The sequence below is a fragment of the Bradysia coprophila genome, unplaced genomic scaffold (assembly GCF_014529535.1).
Source record: "Bradysia coprophila strain Holo2 unplaced genomic scaffold, BU_Bcop_v1 contig_732, whole genome shotgun sequence".
In the NCBI taxonomy this organism is placed as follows: Eukaryota; Metazoa; Arthropoda; class Insecta; order Diptera; family Sciaridae; genus Bradysia; species Bradysia coprophila.
The window spans coordinates 4,199,318-4,215,619 of NW_023503972.1; the positions used below are offsets into that span (position 1 = coordinate 4,199,318).

Below are 16,302 nucleotides of genomic sequence, written 5' to 3' on the forward strand. Positions count from 1 at the left end.
CTGCAGAAAATCGTAACCACAATGAATTTGTGGTGGTAAACACCGGTTCAGTGGTTAAATGAATACCAGAGTAATTTTGTTGGAAATATCTGAGCCTGTCGAAAACACATTCTGATCGTTGTCTTCCGTTTAGGGGAGTTAATGAATTATAATTTCTAGTCTTGTTCAATCAATTCATCCTATTCATTCCACATGTGATACCGACGTACTCATGAGGAATGAATAGTAGAGATTAATGAGAATGCCAGATGTTTACATTTCGTATAAAAGGCCGGAACACGGAAGCTTTTCCTGTGGATTTCTTTTTAACTGAAAAGAAAATCCTTCGAAAATCCAATGACCCGCCGTGTTGTAGGAGTTGCAAAAGTGCGAACAGGGGGGAAGGACGATAAAAGAGTGGGCGCACTTGATTTGGCTACGCAGGAAAAACTAATCTTTTTAGATATTGACTTCCAACAGTGGGAAGACAACTTTTTAAGGATACTTTACTCGTCCTATGTTAGGAGAGCTTCTAACTTTGATTGACGATAACAAATCGGGAAGTTTACGAAGGAGTGCCCATTCCTTGAAAATTCTCGAAATTCCTGATTTAACGAATTTTCTCGGTATTTAGTTCTTGATATTCTCGAATTTCCTAAATAATTCAAACAAAGAAAATGTCCTCAGCAAGTATGCATTTCCATCATAAAGCGACAGGTTCAAACATGAGGGGGGAAACCTGTCAAAAGAGTGGCAAATCAATTTATAATTTCTTTCAATTCCTTCAATACCGGATTAATTCCGTTTTGGCGCATTCGCTCTTCAGTTTCTATTATTTCCTTTATTTTCTATTAATTTCTAATAATTCCACGATATTTTCTGATACTATCCAATTGTCTACTTTTTAGAAACAATTTTCTAAATTTCTTTTCTTTATTTCGATAATTTCCTAAGATTTCCTTCAAATTTAAAGAAAATGAACGAAAACCGTCGAAAGTACTGCAGTTTCGTAGTTGCCGAAGTATCCAGTAATTAATAGGAATTGAAGGAAACACTAGAAATTCAAAGAATTGATGGGAATTGATGGAATTACAAGGAATTGATGGAATTACAAGGAATTGGAGGAGTTACAAGGAATTACTGGAAATACGAGAAATTGAAGGTAAATGAAAGGAGATAATCATTTACGTTTAATTTCTCGTATTTTCAGTCAATTCCTTGTAATTCGTTCAATTACTCGAGTAGTTTCCCCTCGTTCAAACATGATGCTGCAATCATTTCTTCTACGAATTTTGTTTTTCAACGCCTGGACATGACCTTATAGGGAAGTCAGATTGTTCGAACAGAAAAGGGAACATCTAACACAAACGGAAACAAACGATTTCGAACAATCTGATGTTCTCTTAGCTTTCATCAGTGGCTACTGGCTACGTTACTTCATTTACCAAATTTACTGAAATTTAAAAAAGTTCGTTTTAGGTAAATTCAGTAAATCTTAGTAAATTTTGGTAAATTTCAGTAAATTCGGTAAAATAACTTACCTATTATATGCTCTGACAAGGACTGAAAGTCCACCGAATTGGTGTCCAAATGAAGGTGCTGCCTCCGAATGACCAATAAAGTATACATCAAATGTTTGAACTTTAAAATTGGTGAAAGTTCGTTGTCACATAGTTCTGCAGTTTAGCTCACAAAGAACTTCTCAGTATGATTTGCGTATTCATCGTTCATCAAATGATCAATTTAATTTTGATTAGAAACTTTTTTTTGCATCGAAATTCTCATTTCAACATTTTTAACCGACCTTGATTCAATCGGCTTTTACACGACAATTCGAAAATTGATATTTATTTGAAAAAATAACAATTTTCGATTGTTAGCGGCTAACACTCTAAAGATTAACAAATTAATGTATTCAAATGGATTTCATTTTCGAATGAATTATTTGCAAACAATATTTCGGTAAGTTTTTAGCGAAAAAAATTAATTTGAATTGACAAAAACGAAAGTGAAATTTTAGAAAAATGTTTGTTTAGTCGAGTCAAGGTTGAATGTGCTTCAGAGACACGAAGAAACTGAATGAATTTATGCGGTTTACCGGCTATATATTTTCGAATAACATCAACAGCAAAATTATTTGATTTAGTCAAAACCTTTGGTACCTTTGTTGGTTCCGACCCAACGACATAGAACCAGAAATCTTACATTTATACTAGTTAGTTATTTGTTGGTTCACATGTACATGAAAGTCTTGAATACGTGTACTTTGTCTTGAATACTTGTACTTTGTTGATTTTAAGTATTCGACACATTGATGCTTTGCTGAAAAGAATACATTCGGGCGTTTTTTTTAAATACTGGATTTTAATTTACTTTTGAAGATATCTTTCCACCAGAATCCTTAGGACCACAGAAACGATCGTCAATTGGCTTACAACAGAAAATAGATTTGGTTGCAGCAGTTTGACCAGCTCTGAGAAAACTGATAAATTTATGAAAATGTCGTTAAGAGGCATCGGAGTTTTCCTGAAAAGCATACATTTGGTCGCTGACTTTTCCGGTCAAACGACTACAACCAACACTAATTTTTATTTACAACACACATTCGTGGTCGTTATTGTGGTCGTATATTTTTCAATAAATGTAGCTCCTTAGAATTGTATACATACTGGAGCTACCTATGCGGATCATTTGTCAAAGAACTACTTTTTTGTAAATAAATGAAATGAAATGGAAACGAAAAAAAAGGATTCTGATGAAAATATAGACTACAATTTAAGGTAGACATCGATGCCTCTTAAAATAAATAAATAAAAATAAAATAAAATAAAACGATGCGAAAGTTTACTGTCATTTTTGATTATGATTCGCTAAATGTGTGCCCACAAAAAAGTACGGCTAACTTCATAGATGTTGGTAATCTCTTTGTCACTATATCACTATCTTTGTGGCCTGACTTTTTCAGTAAGGATTACAATGAATGCAAGAACGAAACTCAAGTGAGGTACTGTATCGTCAAGACTCAGCAGAGTAAAATAAACCAGGCAGTGGTGGTTCATTTTTGAAACGTCAAGTGAGGAATACACTGTATAAAAATGAACTCAAATGAACACTGACATAAATTGAAAAATTTTATTCGCAAAAAATATAGGGCTACTAGATTATTCAGATGCCTAGTCAAATCAGCGCTACTGCCTGGTTAACTTTGCTCGTCGTGTTGAAGATGATTTATATTACCATTGAAAGATAAGAGTCACCAGCGCTATCTGCATTAACGTTACCACCACCAGATATCAAAAGCATGTATAAATTTAGATTTATTTATTTGCTACATTGGAAAAGCCGGACGAATATTTTCAATATTTTATTAAAACAAATAAATCTGATTTCATCCCGCTTAAGGTCAACCATTTTTTAAGGTTCACTTTCACTACGATTTGGTCGATCGCGTTTATTTATTCTATGAAGAACCATTACCCCAAACATGAAAGTTTCCCAAAACAAAAACCCCATCGCAGCGTGTCGTGGCCATTGGCATTTTGAACACGATTCGGAGATACAGTCCCAATCGTCGGTAAGTCTGCACCAATTTACAAAAATAAATGTAACGGTGTATGCGAGCAGTACTATTCCATAGAAAAACCAACAGCAGGTCCCGAAACAGCAACATTTGGAAATATTTTTAAGCTGAAAATCAATTGTGGCAATTTTAGTTAAAGAAAATGTATAACCGGGACCCTACTTTCATGTGAATCTATTTGAGAGGCGCTTCCTTTCCCACAGTGTTCCATGTTCGATCTGAATAGAATTTCAACAATTTCGGAATATCTTTCAGTTAGTCGAATTTCGATTACTCATGATGAAAGATGGCGCTTCAATAAAATTTAACAGAAAGTACAATCCCGTAATTGGTCAGTTGATGGTTGGGTTGGTGTTATACCTTCAGTGCCTAAAGCATTGATCTTATATAGATGACTTCAAGAGCTGTCAACTTCTGGACAGTTCGTATTTTTCATCCGTGCCGCATGAATAACTTCATTTTCTCCACTCAAATACGGAAGATGGCGTTTTGTTGGTGCTCTCTAACGACAGTTCAGAATATTTGTAATATTCCACCTCAACACTCGTTTTTCTCATTGGGGCGAGCAAGAGTTTTTTTTTCAACTGGTCATTCACACCATGCACGGATGAAAAATTATGTATTTGCCTGAAAATTCCAACTCGCTTCTCTCTGTTTGTAAATCTTCGCTCTTGTTGGAATTTCCTATTTTTTCCACTTGGTAAACAAATAACAATTTTCAATGAAACTTGACAAAAAGCAAAAAAATTTCATCAAGTTAGATTTTCTCGTAGAAAGAACCAAGTGTCCCAGAAGCTGACAGTTCCGCGAAGTGATCTGTTAGTCGAAAGGCTGATAAGCACTTCAAAGTTGACTCATTCTAAAGAAACACATTTTACAGTTTTCTAAGAGGTTTAAAGGTCATCGATCTCGTTCAGTGTTGCCAGTCCCAAGGTTCTGTAAGCTACGAAAGATTCAGCGGCTATGAAGTTTATATGAAAAAGGCAACGTAACAAAAACAAAATTCCAAATTTTACTAAAAAACATTTTCTTCAAGTTGATTTCACACGTGTGCGTTTATCCATCTTGGTGTCACCCGCCTTGATGGGTGTCCTGAAAGAACCAGGTTAAGACACCCACGAAGGTGAACTTAAAGAAAATGTTTTTTTTAGGAAAATTCGGAATTTTGTTTTTGTTACGTTGCCTTTTTCAAATAGACTTCTTAGCCGCTGAACTCAATTTGTGTGTCACCGTTCTCGTGATCAACTCAGAGTTGTCTTAACCTGGTTCTTTCAGAACCTTGGGTGTCTTAACCTGTTCTTTTAGAACCTTTTAGCTAATTCAAATTTTGCTCCAAAATATCATAGACTGGGAACATCAATGACTTTTAAAACTATTAAAAACTAAAAGTTTTTTTTTCTTAAGATGAACACACTGTAAGTAAGTGCAAGGGTAATCTGTCACAAATTCCGTTTCGCTGGTAAGTTATCAGGACGCTAAAAATGTAAAACAAATCTTACATTTTCTTGCCGATATTGTTGACAATTAGCTGCCAATTTAAGTATAATCCAGAAAAGTAAACCGCCACATCCACAATAAGCAAAGAATCTCACTGAAATATTCATTGTGACCATTAATAACGTCGAAAAAATTTATTGAGTATGAGCGAAGCACTGTCCGTGCGTTGGTATGAGGAAAACAGTCGAGACATGATCCTGCTTTATTGTGTACGCGGAAGTGTGACGAATTAATTTTAACGTCTCTTCATAGCGCATACATAAAAAATAGTCATTGCCAACAGTAGCGAATTCAATATTTTCTTTCAGAGGTGAAAACAGCATCTTCCATATGTGAGAGTTGTGATTAACAGCTTTGCTCCACGAAACGAAAACATCAATTTGTTACGCGATTTTTCAAAACAAAAAAAAAAGTGACAGTTCGGGAGAAAAAAGAAACATTTTCTCCTCTGAACTGTCAAGAAAACGTCATTATCTCATGGTTTTTTAAATGGAGAAAATAATGGTAATTACCACCCCGAACACATGAAAAACTGTTACCAAGCTCGGATGTGTAATATGCATCAAAAATAGTCAAAGTTAAATATCCTATTGTGGATAAAATAGTCTAACACATGGGATGAATAACTTGATAACTCTTGACTTGGCGAGTAAAAATATCTCGGACTGGAAACTCTATACATCCCTTGTGTTAACAGAATTTTAAACGGGGTTTTTCGAACCAAAATTAGACAAGTAGTCCGAATCAGAATGTACTGGTCTTCGATCATATCGTTGTTTTTCCTGTACTATTGCCGTCAACCACCATAGAGCAAAGGCCAATTTCAGAAGGACTGCAATCTGTTCAAAACAACAATTCAATTAACAACCACACTGATAAGTAATACACTTTCAAAGTTTCATGTCACCCTGGTATAGTGACTAGTATAGTCACATCTACCCTCGCAATTAAGATTTTTTTGCGGTTACTAAACAATTCTTACCGTGTCCAATAACAACATTGATAAGAAGATTCGGTGACGGTTTCGGCCATTGGTCATTTCTGTTTTCAACGGCCACTTGTTACGTTGTAGGTTTTAACTGTACGAGTCTGTACTGATAGATTGATTTTATAATAAGCGGTTCGTACTGCAACGAGCTGATAAAGACAGTTTTTATCAAATTGATTGTAGCTTATGCCACGACAGAGTAAAGTTAACCAGGCAGTAGCGCTGTTTTGACAAGGGACCTAAATAATCTAGTAGACCAATATTTTTTGCGAGCAAAATTTTTCAATTTATGTCAGTGTTCATTTGAGTTCATTTTCATACAGTGTATTAGGTCCCTTATTTGACGTTTCGAAAATGAACCGCTCCTGCCTGGTTTATTTTACTCTGCCGTGCTTATGCGATTATTTATAGACATATTACTACGCCACATTTCTTTTTTAATTATCATGGAACTCAAGACAGAAATGGACTAAATGGGCTTTTTGCAAGTGCCCTAGTGATTCATAAAAATCTTTTACTTCAATAGTGGCAACTTAAAGCTATTAATATCGTAAACAACATGCCTGCAGCCAGATCTTATCGTCTGTTGATTTCATTGTTGGTGACGAATGACTACGTTTATAAATGGTTAATAAGGATCGGGGCTTACCCGTTGTAAATACCATCGTACGAAGTTCGGGTGTATCGGCTATGCTTACCTTCAATATCTAAAGAATTTGGTAATCTGTTCGATAATCTGAGTATTCATTTCTATACAATTAATGCGCTTCTCGCTTCACTTTCTCAAACTGTTATCAATATGGCAAGAAGCAAATTTATCTCAATAATGGTTGCGCAGTACAGTAAAAAAAGTTGTAACCACTCACGGTGCCAAAACTGCGAAAGTCGTTGCGAGAGACTGTGATGCGTACTGAGCGTTACTATTTAGTCATTTACATTTATGCGAGGCGAAGTCGAGATTATTCACACGAAAATGTGACTCGTCATTTTTATATCGAGTCATGCAACGGATTTTTATGTGAAATGAGATCACACAAATATTGTACTCCTCGTGTAACGCAAAGGCTAGATTACCCAGGAGGTAGTGCTTTTACTGGTATTGGACAAATTTTTCAGCACATTTCAGTACTTAGTACTCCTGAATTGGTGACTGTCTCTGGTGAGCAATAGTAAATCACATTGGATGCTGCGAAAGTAATTCATTCCATGAAAAAACAGTTTTTTGATAAACTCGTACAAAGTGTTTTTGACCCACAAATTTCGGTAACTGCCTTTTCGACAAGTGTTTTTATATCCGAGCCAAAGGTGAGTTTTTGAACTATACTGGTACACGAGTGAAATATGTTGTGGTTTATTGCTCACCACATACCATCACCACAAAAGAATTCACATGAACCAAAAATTGTCTCCATGTAATGGATCATTTTCGCAGTGGGTAAACTGATATGCAATGGTCAACTTTCGCATGGGGGAAGCAATAAAATATTTGTTTCAATTGATTTCTTCCGAGTGTTGTTTTGTGACAGATCTGTTCTACCCTTCTATTGCGCTTATCTTCTGCAATTTCTGCTCAATACTTACTCGTCCAAACAAGATTGATCTAAGATTTTATTTCAAAAGAATAATTTACAATATTCGTTCACTCATTTACTTATAATTACAAATTGTATTTACAATATATCCAGCTAATCATTCAAATTTACATTATTTTTCACAAAACGTCAATATGATCGATTAACACAGAATTAAAATGTTATGCAAAATCAGTCTTAAATTTCAAGCGATAAACACATTACAGTCCAGATTTGATCTTCTTCATTGTATATATCACTATTGTTAACAAACAGAGCCGAGGCACTGTTAACATCTAAATAATATCTCTAAATGTTGTGGCGCGTGTATGGACTCCCTCCTATGCATTCATTTCATTACGACCTTCGCACTTAATTGTAACAATCGCTTCGAACTGAATGGACATTGTGGCCACAATTGTGAGCATCCGATCGGTCCACTCATCGAATCACCGGTGTATCTCATTAGTTGGCCCATATGCGATGCATAATGCCATTTTGATGGGGCTGCATACCACGACGACGATAATGTTGTCGAACTGCAAAAGAGATGAAAAACAAACATGTAAAATCGGTAACACAGAATAGCTGAATGCATAAAGGGGACAGGTCACATAAGTGAATTATAAGAAAAATGAAATTTGAATTTTTACAGCCAACTGTACAAGTAGATCTAGCGTTCTATCCGATTGGCAATCCTAAATGTGTTTTATTTGCACCGTGTATGTAAAGAGAAATTAATTTAAAAAAATGAATTCCATTTTTCTTATAATTCGCTAAAGTTACACATCCCTTTCTGCACTTAACTATTCATATAGGACAACAAAATGGGATGGGAAGCGTAAAAGGACTCAAAAGCCAAATAATGAAATATAATGGCAGTGAGGGAACGACAAAGAAAATGTTAAAATCAAATCTCACAAAATTTTGAATCTAAATTCATTTGGCCATTCATGTGTAATAAATGTGTTAATGGAAACGATTATATAATCCTAATCAGGTATTCATTTATATTGACTGTAACGATTCAATCGTTGTTCAATGTGCGTTCATGTAACGTTTAAAAAAAACATGAAAAAGTAATTTAACATTTTTCCAGTGAAAGTTTACAAATAAACCGTGAAGTGATCGAAGTAAAAACATTGATTTACTTAAGTTCGAAACACTCCACTCTACATTTTCGTGGATACAAATCCGACCGTGATGGATTCATTAAAATCGTTTTCCATCTCCGACAAGGCTAATTTCAATGTAAACTTCATTTCAAATAACACATACGCATTGACGTCACTGCGAAGGGTCTTACATCGGTGAAAGGTATTAATAGGTCCGATAACGTGCAGACAATATGCAATAGGTGACATTAAAAGTGCAAGTAGCCATAAGTATAATAAATTGACTTAAATTTTGTTGAATGAAATTATAATACTGTTGTCGATGCATAATAATTGTAATGATGTCATGGAAAGGTTATCGGCATCATGAATCGAATTGTATATATATGCAAAAGGTGGAACTTTGTTGTTCTGTTTGGTTTTGCTTTTAATTTTGAATGGAATTTTTACTGGATCTGTGCGTCATAAAGCTATCGAAATAAAATATTGTCAGAAACGAGGTCAGAAGGAGTCAATAAGCCTTACAAGCAGGGACTATTTTGAGAAATCAGTTTGTCAAATATTTCTCAAAAATTCCTCATTTTTCTAAATTTCATAAATTTCTCAAAGATAGACCCTGCTAAGCAACACTACATCGCTATTATTGAACAACCAATAAATGAAAATGTCAGCAATTTTTCAAATAATAACCAGTGTGCCTTGGTAGTGAGCGTACCAAACCTCTGACAAGAATGAGTTCTCAGGACACCTATTGTTCTCTCATTCATAAAAAAAATTATGAATGAAAGAACAATAGGTGTCCGAGGACTCATTCTTGTCCGAGGATTAATACGCTCACCCTACATCGATACATTATTTTTCTGTATACGTGAGAGTGTATTGGTGAGCTATGATATGAATCGGTCGGTAGGGAAAGTAAACGGTCGAGAAGGAAAGTAACGGTTGGGAAGGAATGCACCAACACACTCTCACTATTACAGAAAAATATCTTTCAAATTACCCCAATACACACTCGATGTGTGTTTTCGCTTGGGCTTCGCCCGCGCGTGCACACACATCTTGTGTGTATTGGGGTATGTTGAAATATACTATTTTTGGCAACACCATTTGGCAAAGATCACAATACGTCAAAAATATACGGAAAAATGAAAGACATGACAACTCGTGATCTTTGCTCATACGCATTTTTTGTAGAAAAGGGACGCCCTCTACGGTGCAGCTCAAGTGTCAATACATTAATAGAAAAATTCTTTAGGGTTTGTTTGTGGATTCAACAGTTCGTTAATAAAATGAACAACAAGATTTTTAGGTATCGACGTCATATTAGCATCTCCCTGTTACAGAAGAACCTTAAATTACGAAGTACGAATTTAATGCGGAGTGCATGAAAATTTTGCAAATATTTGTGAACTGGATTTAAAATGCTGTCCGAAAAATCCTCTTAGTTTTCCTTCAACACTCTAAATTGAAAGCATTACAATTTTTCGACTTCTCGGAACACACTTAAAATCAAGTTCGCAGTTCGCACTTGATCAAAAAAATTCTTTTAGCATTTTCCAAATCATTTTTCCAACAGTAGGCCCTGGATGGGAATTATCAAACTGAAGATAAACAAATTATTTTGAGAACTCGAACTGTAGCCGAAGCGAACTTTTCTGAAGAACTGAACCACGACCTCATTCAGTTTAATTCATTTTTTTTTGGTCCCGACGCGAACCATCAAAGCCCGAATTTTGTCCTTGCCAACTTATTTCTTTAGCAGCAGCAACATAGCGCAGCTAGTGAAATTCTACACTTTACTTTGCAGAAAAACTTTCATTTTACAAATATTCATTTCTCTGATACGAAAACTGGACTCTCTAGCAGTTTTCGTGTGAAATTTGTATCCCGAGTTTTGTAATCGAATACGCTAAAAAAAAACTTTTAGTCCGTGGTACGAATAGTTACCTAGAACCCGACAAGTGCGACTTCGTCAATATGAAAAAAACTTCTCACACGCTAAAATAGGTTTTTAGTCCTAGGTACGAAATGTACTAATTTACAACGCAGGCGAGAAAATAGTCATTTCCTCCCCCCCAACTGAACTCCTTGTGAAAAACGTCACCCAAGAAATGCAATTTCCAACTTTCTTCCATCATTCAACAAATAACTGTTATTCTTTTATTTTTCGTAGATTCGGAAGTGGATTGTTGAACACCTAAGGAAAACAATAAAATTGATTTAAGTTTTGAAAACATATAAAAAATGAAAAGTCACAATTCTCTTGTTTTCCTTAGTGATGTAATATGTTACTTTCGTCCCAAGGGAACTCAAACTCCCGTAAATTAAATTTACCACCCAAAATACTAAAAATACTTCCGCAGAAAATAGATGTCATTGTTCTTTCGAAGCTTTTACGTGACTTCACATAAGAAGTTGAGGGACAAGAAACTGTTTAAAATTTGAAAATTTGCAAGAGTTTTGTAAAAAAAAAAATTGTTTTTTTGATTTTTGGGAAAATCAAAGAATTTTTTGAGAAATCGATTTCTCGAAATGGCAAGAAACACTATTTCAATCGTAGCAAATCAATATCACAACGTAAAGAAGCCAGGGCATATTATTTGAAAATTTATTGACCGAATTTACTGAAATTTAACGAATTCGATTTTCTGAAAATCTTGGTAAATTTCAGTAAATTCGCTAACTTAATTTACCAATAATAGGTAGCCTTGCCAAATCTTCTTTGGTTTGAAATATTATCTAACTAAATCAGTAAGTGTGCTTTTCCTACCGCATTATTATACAATGCCCCATGCAATATAACACAAGATCTTTTCATTCTATTCGTAAATTCTGCAACAATTCCGTGTGTGTATTCAAAGTAAACAATGCGACACCGACTGTGCGATTTTATGGCGAATAATGTGTTTCATATTGTCGCGGTTTATGAACGCAACACAACAAAAACGCAATAAAACACAAAATGCCACCACCTGCATTTATATGAATTATGAAATTTCGTATTTCCATTCAGCAATTTCAAGCGAATCAAATATGTAGGTCCGCGCAACACAAAACTGCAACAGAGTTTTTGCAATTGCAATTGAATTGGATAATTTGTGTGTGAAGGCCGTGTTTATGTTTTGGTTGGGTATTTTAAGTATCACATTTAAATGCGAAATTGAGAAATTGACTCGGAACGAAAAATGATTCACCTTCACCGATTCATACTCACGTCAATAAATCGAGCAGAGTTTTCTCCTTGTCGCTTAGGACCGTCCTTGGTTTGGCCGCAATTTCGCAGAGCATTTTTGGTAGACAGGAATTTCGCATATTCGCAGATAGTTTCAATGATTGCGGGCTTTTCTCGTTAGACTTGGTTGATTGGCTGTAGTCACCACCTAAAAAGAATGATGAAATTTCGTTAATCTGGAAATTTTCGGTTGTTGTGGCTCATACATCCGGAAAAACCAGTTGCGTAAAATTAATGTTCTTATTGGTGTGGTTTATGTTGACCGATATTTTGTTTTTCAATAACAAATTGTTGTTTGCCTAATTGGTATCAAATGGCACACACCTGTAGCATGATATCTGTATCATAAAAGTGTATAATACAAACAATGCTCTCGGCCAATATAGGTTGAAGGTATATATGCAAATGTATTGGATTACCTTCAATTTGCATGTTTCTAATGTATTATCAATAACACGATCTACGACGAGATGTAAGACAACTTTTACCACCGGCATATACAAGATTAACATATGATATGTCTCGGTCGGTACTGTATTTCGTTTCATAGATTTAGATATCTTGGACAATGAGAAGGGATCGGAATGGTTCATTTTGTGTAAAAACCGCAAAGATATTACCTTTCACACAAACAATGAACATTTCACTTGTGGTCTTTGTTGAACACTTGTTACTGCGGGATACAAATTGCACGTCTGGTAACTATGACATCAAATTGTTGAAGAGTTTTGGAAAAAACACAGACTCAATCACGCAATCAAGGACTGCCATCAGGAAGAAAATAGTTCTAGCGAACGATGTAGCATTGTATGCGATATCATTCCAATTCAGTATGTACATTCCACATAGCAATCAACATATGGGAAGGTGTTTGGTAACGTTGACGTCGCATGTGAAATGAACGTAATGAGTTTGACTGAATAATGGTAGTAAGGACGTATGAGGCAGACGTTTTTTTTAAAGAGATTTTTACATTTTGTGGAACTTCAAACGACTTTTTAGTAGGGTCTGTTAAAGAAACCTTTTGAACGTTGACCCTCCTCTGTCATTTTCACTCCATGGAGTCAGGGAAATTCCCTTAATTCCTCAATATTCCCGAAAATTCACCAATTTTATTTGTTTGTGAATCTTTGTTCATTCAAAATTGTTTGACTGGCTTACACATGGTTGAAAACAACTAAAAAAATCCAGAAGTTGTTCAATATGTGGCCTTGGAAGAGAGTGATAAGTAAGAGAAACTAAAAAGATTGAGGAATTAATTCTTTTAAAATAGGCCCTGCACGGAGTATATGAAGAGAACAGTGGTAAGACTTTTATTTTTGATATTTTGCTCAAAAACGATTACTCACTAACCAACTAACCAATCAGATAATCTTCCAAATAATACTTTGACACAGGAGTCAAACAGTAGTACTGACCTTTGTATCGTAAGAAAATTCATACTATTGTTACTATACCATTCCGACACTTTTTATTTTGCTATTTTGCAAGACTGTGCATCAGGACGTATTTTTGAGTACTTCATTTACTGAAAATTACCGAAATCTAGCAAACGCTTTCTAAGTACAGGGGATGTCAATGAAATTTCGACCGTTCTTCAGCTGGTCAACTTTCACAAACAAAATGGCTCACACTTGGTTTTACAGTTTTGTCTGTATGAGTGGACCAGCTGAAGAAAATTCGTGTCAAAATTTCACTGACGCAACCTGTAATGTTTGTAAAAAAAATTCTTAATAATACGGTATGCGTACATAGACATAAACGTATCAAATTCAAGTTAAGGACATCAGTTATCTAGTCGATAATAATTAACGAGTGTCATGACGACCTACACTCATCCAACCTTTTGAACTGATAAATTCATCTGTTATTGACAACGATGACAAAAATGAACGAAGAATCTGGTGTTTCTAATATACAGAAAAACCAAATGAATGAATTACTGAATGAAGTAAAAGATTTGGTCAGATTTTGTAATACAAAGCAATAGTTTAAACAAATGAAGTAACAGATTTGTGATAGGATTGCTATCTAGAAAGGCTTAAAAAGCCAAATAACGATACGAAAATAGTGACATTCTTTACAAGTTTGTTAAATTCAATTTCGGAGTCGATAAATACTCTGATATCGCCTACCAGTTCGAAATATTTGTACAAATAACCTCTTTAGTGCGCGAATCAACTTACCATCTTCCAAATGGATTTCTGGTTGTTTTTCTCGCAGTGCAGTCGGTGCCTGTCGATTAATATGTTTTTCCGCTCTTATGCTCCCATATCCAAGAAAATCACCGAAAATAATGATTGCAAAGGCCATACCAAGCATTATCCGAAATCGCCAGACCGCTTCCATATTTAACACGTTTTTCTACCTCAAATTTCTGAAAGGTTACCGAACGTTAAAAGTTTTATTTTCGGTCGAAAAATGAAATAAACACAAAACCGCAGATAATTTATAACCTGATCGGTCACTCTATATAAACATTCGCTCGATGGACGAAAACTTGTTATTAATGTGAGCAAAATGTTCTCGGTTCGCTTGTTTACTTAGATTGTGAAATCAAACTGATAAATATCTTGATATCAAGCGGAGAATTTCGAAAAATCTAATGTTCTACAGATATTTTTGATTTGCTTAAATCGTCAGCATTAGCGAATTTAATTGAAATTGACACGCACAGCACACACCACACGGACTATGAACCACAATTAAATCACATTAATGATATTGTCCGAATGTCCTCCAGTCCAAATTGCATGCTTGTGCGCAAAAGTTTTATTGGTCGACAAAAAAAAAGTTTTGCTTAAAGAAAAACAACCAGGAAATTTACGATACTCAAAATTAGTCAATTATTCTCAGTTTTACACATTGACTCCGTACATACAAATTGTCTTATCATTCAAATAATTCAAATAAATTTAAAAAAAAAATAAAATAAAAAACTGTCCGAACATTCTATACTCAACATTCGCCAGCATCAATAGTCACTTTTTTATTACATCCACGTCTATGTCCATTTAAAGACTAAATTGCTACTCAATCTCATAAAACGTAAACTCAAACTCAACTTCTTCTTTTTTTCGTTTCTTTTTAAATTTTTCTTAGCCGCACATGTATACACGTTTGTACGATAACGCCAGTCGTTTCGTTTTCGATTTCATGTCGCATTAAATAATTTTTAAATATATTGCAAGAAACGAAATGGTAAAAATACAAAGACAGTGTCTTATAATACAAAGACACCACACTACACACCAGACTTGGAAGCAAACACGTAAAAGGTGCATCAATGTTTTTACTTAGACAATCTTACATTATGAACGTTTATTACTTTGACTTGAGTGGCAATGGACAGTGCCGTCTTTGACATTTGAATACCAAGAGTGGATACGTGTATAGGTTGTAGGTGACTTGTTCTGGTTGTTCAGAGTTCATATGAAGTTTAAATGCCATTTCCCATCAGGCCATGGCGACACTACACCATTTTGCGCACGAGAAACTCTAGCGAATTATAGTGGAAATGAACGTTCAATTCCTCATTCTATCCATTCAATCTACCATTGAAAGAAAAATGTTACGTTCAATGTTACAGAAACAGAAGAAGGAACACTGATAAAAAGTTTCGTCAACACACGTCCAGTATGTATGAAATGGCTGGCAGGCAGCTTCATTTCTGCCTTACTTCGAATAAGTATATTCCAGCGTATGACGATTATACGTCGGACATGTACGATATACATGTCATACGCTGGAATATACTTATTCGAAGTAAGGCAGAAATATATACTGCTCGTGACTATTCGTGTCACTAGTATGTTTATACGTTGAACATGTACGATATGCATGTCAGGCGTTGGAATATACATATCCAAAGTAAGAAGACAGAAATTAAGCTGTCTGCCAGCCATTTGTCATCAGCCATCAGTGTATGGAGAGGGGCAAATGAGTTCAAAGAACTTTCGAGATCTAACTACTTGAGACATCTGTGTAGTACCAGATTATTATTACCAGATCGGACCCTGCCCAAAGTGCCAATACAGATAATGAGGCACCGTGTGTTGAAGACGGTGACGTATATATACATCATAATATACTAATTCAATTCATTTATATAAGAAAGCAAATAAACAAAACTTACGTATTGATTACGTCAATATTTATGTATATGCACGGCACACAATGTATCGTCTGTATTATACGGTCATTGAATAATGTTGGAAGTGCAATTTCAACAAGACGTTGCAGTACTCTTTTCTCTTTGACTTGGCTGTTTTTTTTTGTTTTACATTGTCTACGAGTGGCATTGTTCTCATGGTACATTTTTATGTTGCTCGAGATGAAAA

General features: G+C 35.0%; 1 protein-coding gene and 1 long non-coding RNA gene across 3 annotated transcripts; both read right to left on the bottom strand.

Annotated features, from left to right (window-relative positions):
- Positions 1-3,312: 3,312 nt before the first annotated feature.
- On the bottom strand, positions 3,313-6,140 carry LOC119084244. The gene is made up of 4 exons (XR_005089027.1): positions 6,039-6,140; positions 5,778-5,895; positions 5,059-5,150; positions 3,313-3,666 (listed from the first exon to the last, which is right to left on the bottom strand). It is a non-coding gene; the product is annotated as an uncharacterized LOC119084244 (long non-coding RNA).
- A 1,494-nt stretch (positions 6,141-7,634) lies between these two features.
- On the bottom strand, positions 7,635-15,217 carry LOC119084242. 2 transcript variants are annotated; one of them, XM_037194142.1, is made up of 4 exons: positions 14,912-15,217; positions 14,149-14,339; positions 11,945-12,110; positions 7,635-8,154 (listed from the first exon to the last, which is right to left on the bottom strand). In XM_037194142.1, exons 2-4 carry the CDS (start codon positions 14,309-14,311, stop codon positions 7,965-7,967), a joined length of 519 nt encoding a protein of 172 aa, XP_037050037.1. In that variant the 5' UTR covers positions 14,312-14,339; positions 14,912-15,217; the 3' UTR covers positions 7,635-7,964. The 2 variants fall into 2 exon arrangements, with proteins under 2 accessions (XP_037050037.1, XP_037050038.1); XM_037194143.1 differs by lacking the exon at positions 14,912-15,217 and adding an exon at positions 14,419-14,570.
- Between the last annotated feature and the right edge of the window lie 1,085 nt (positions 15,218-16,302).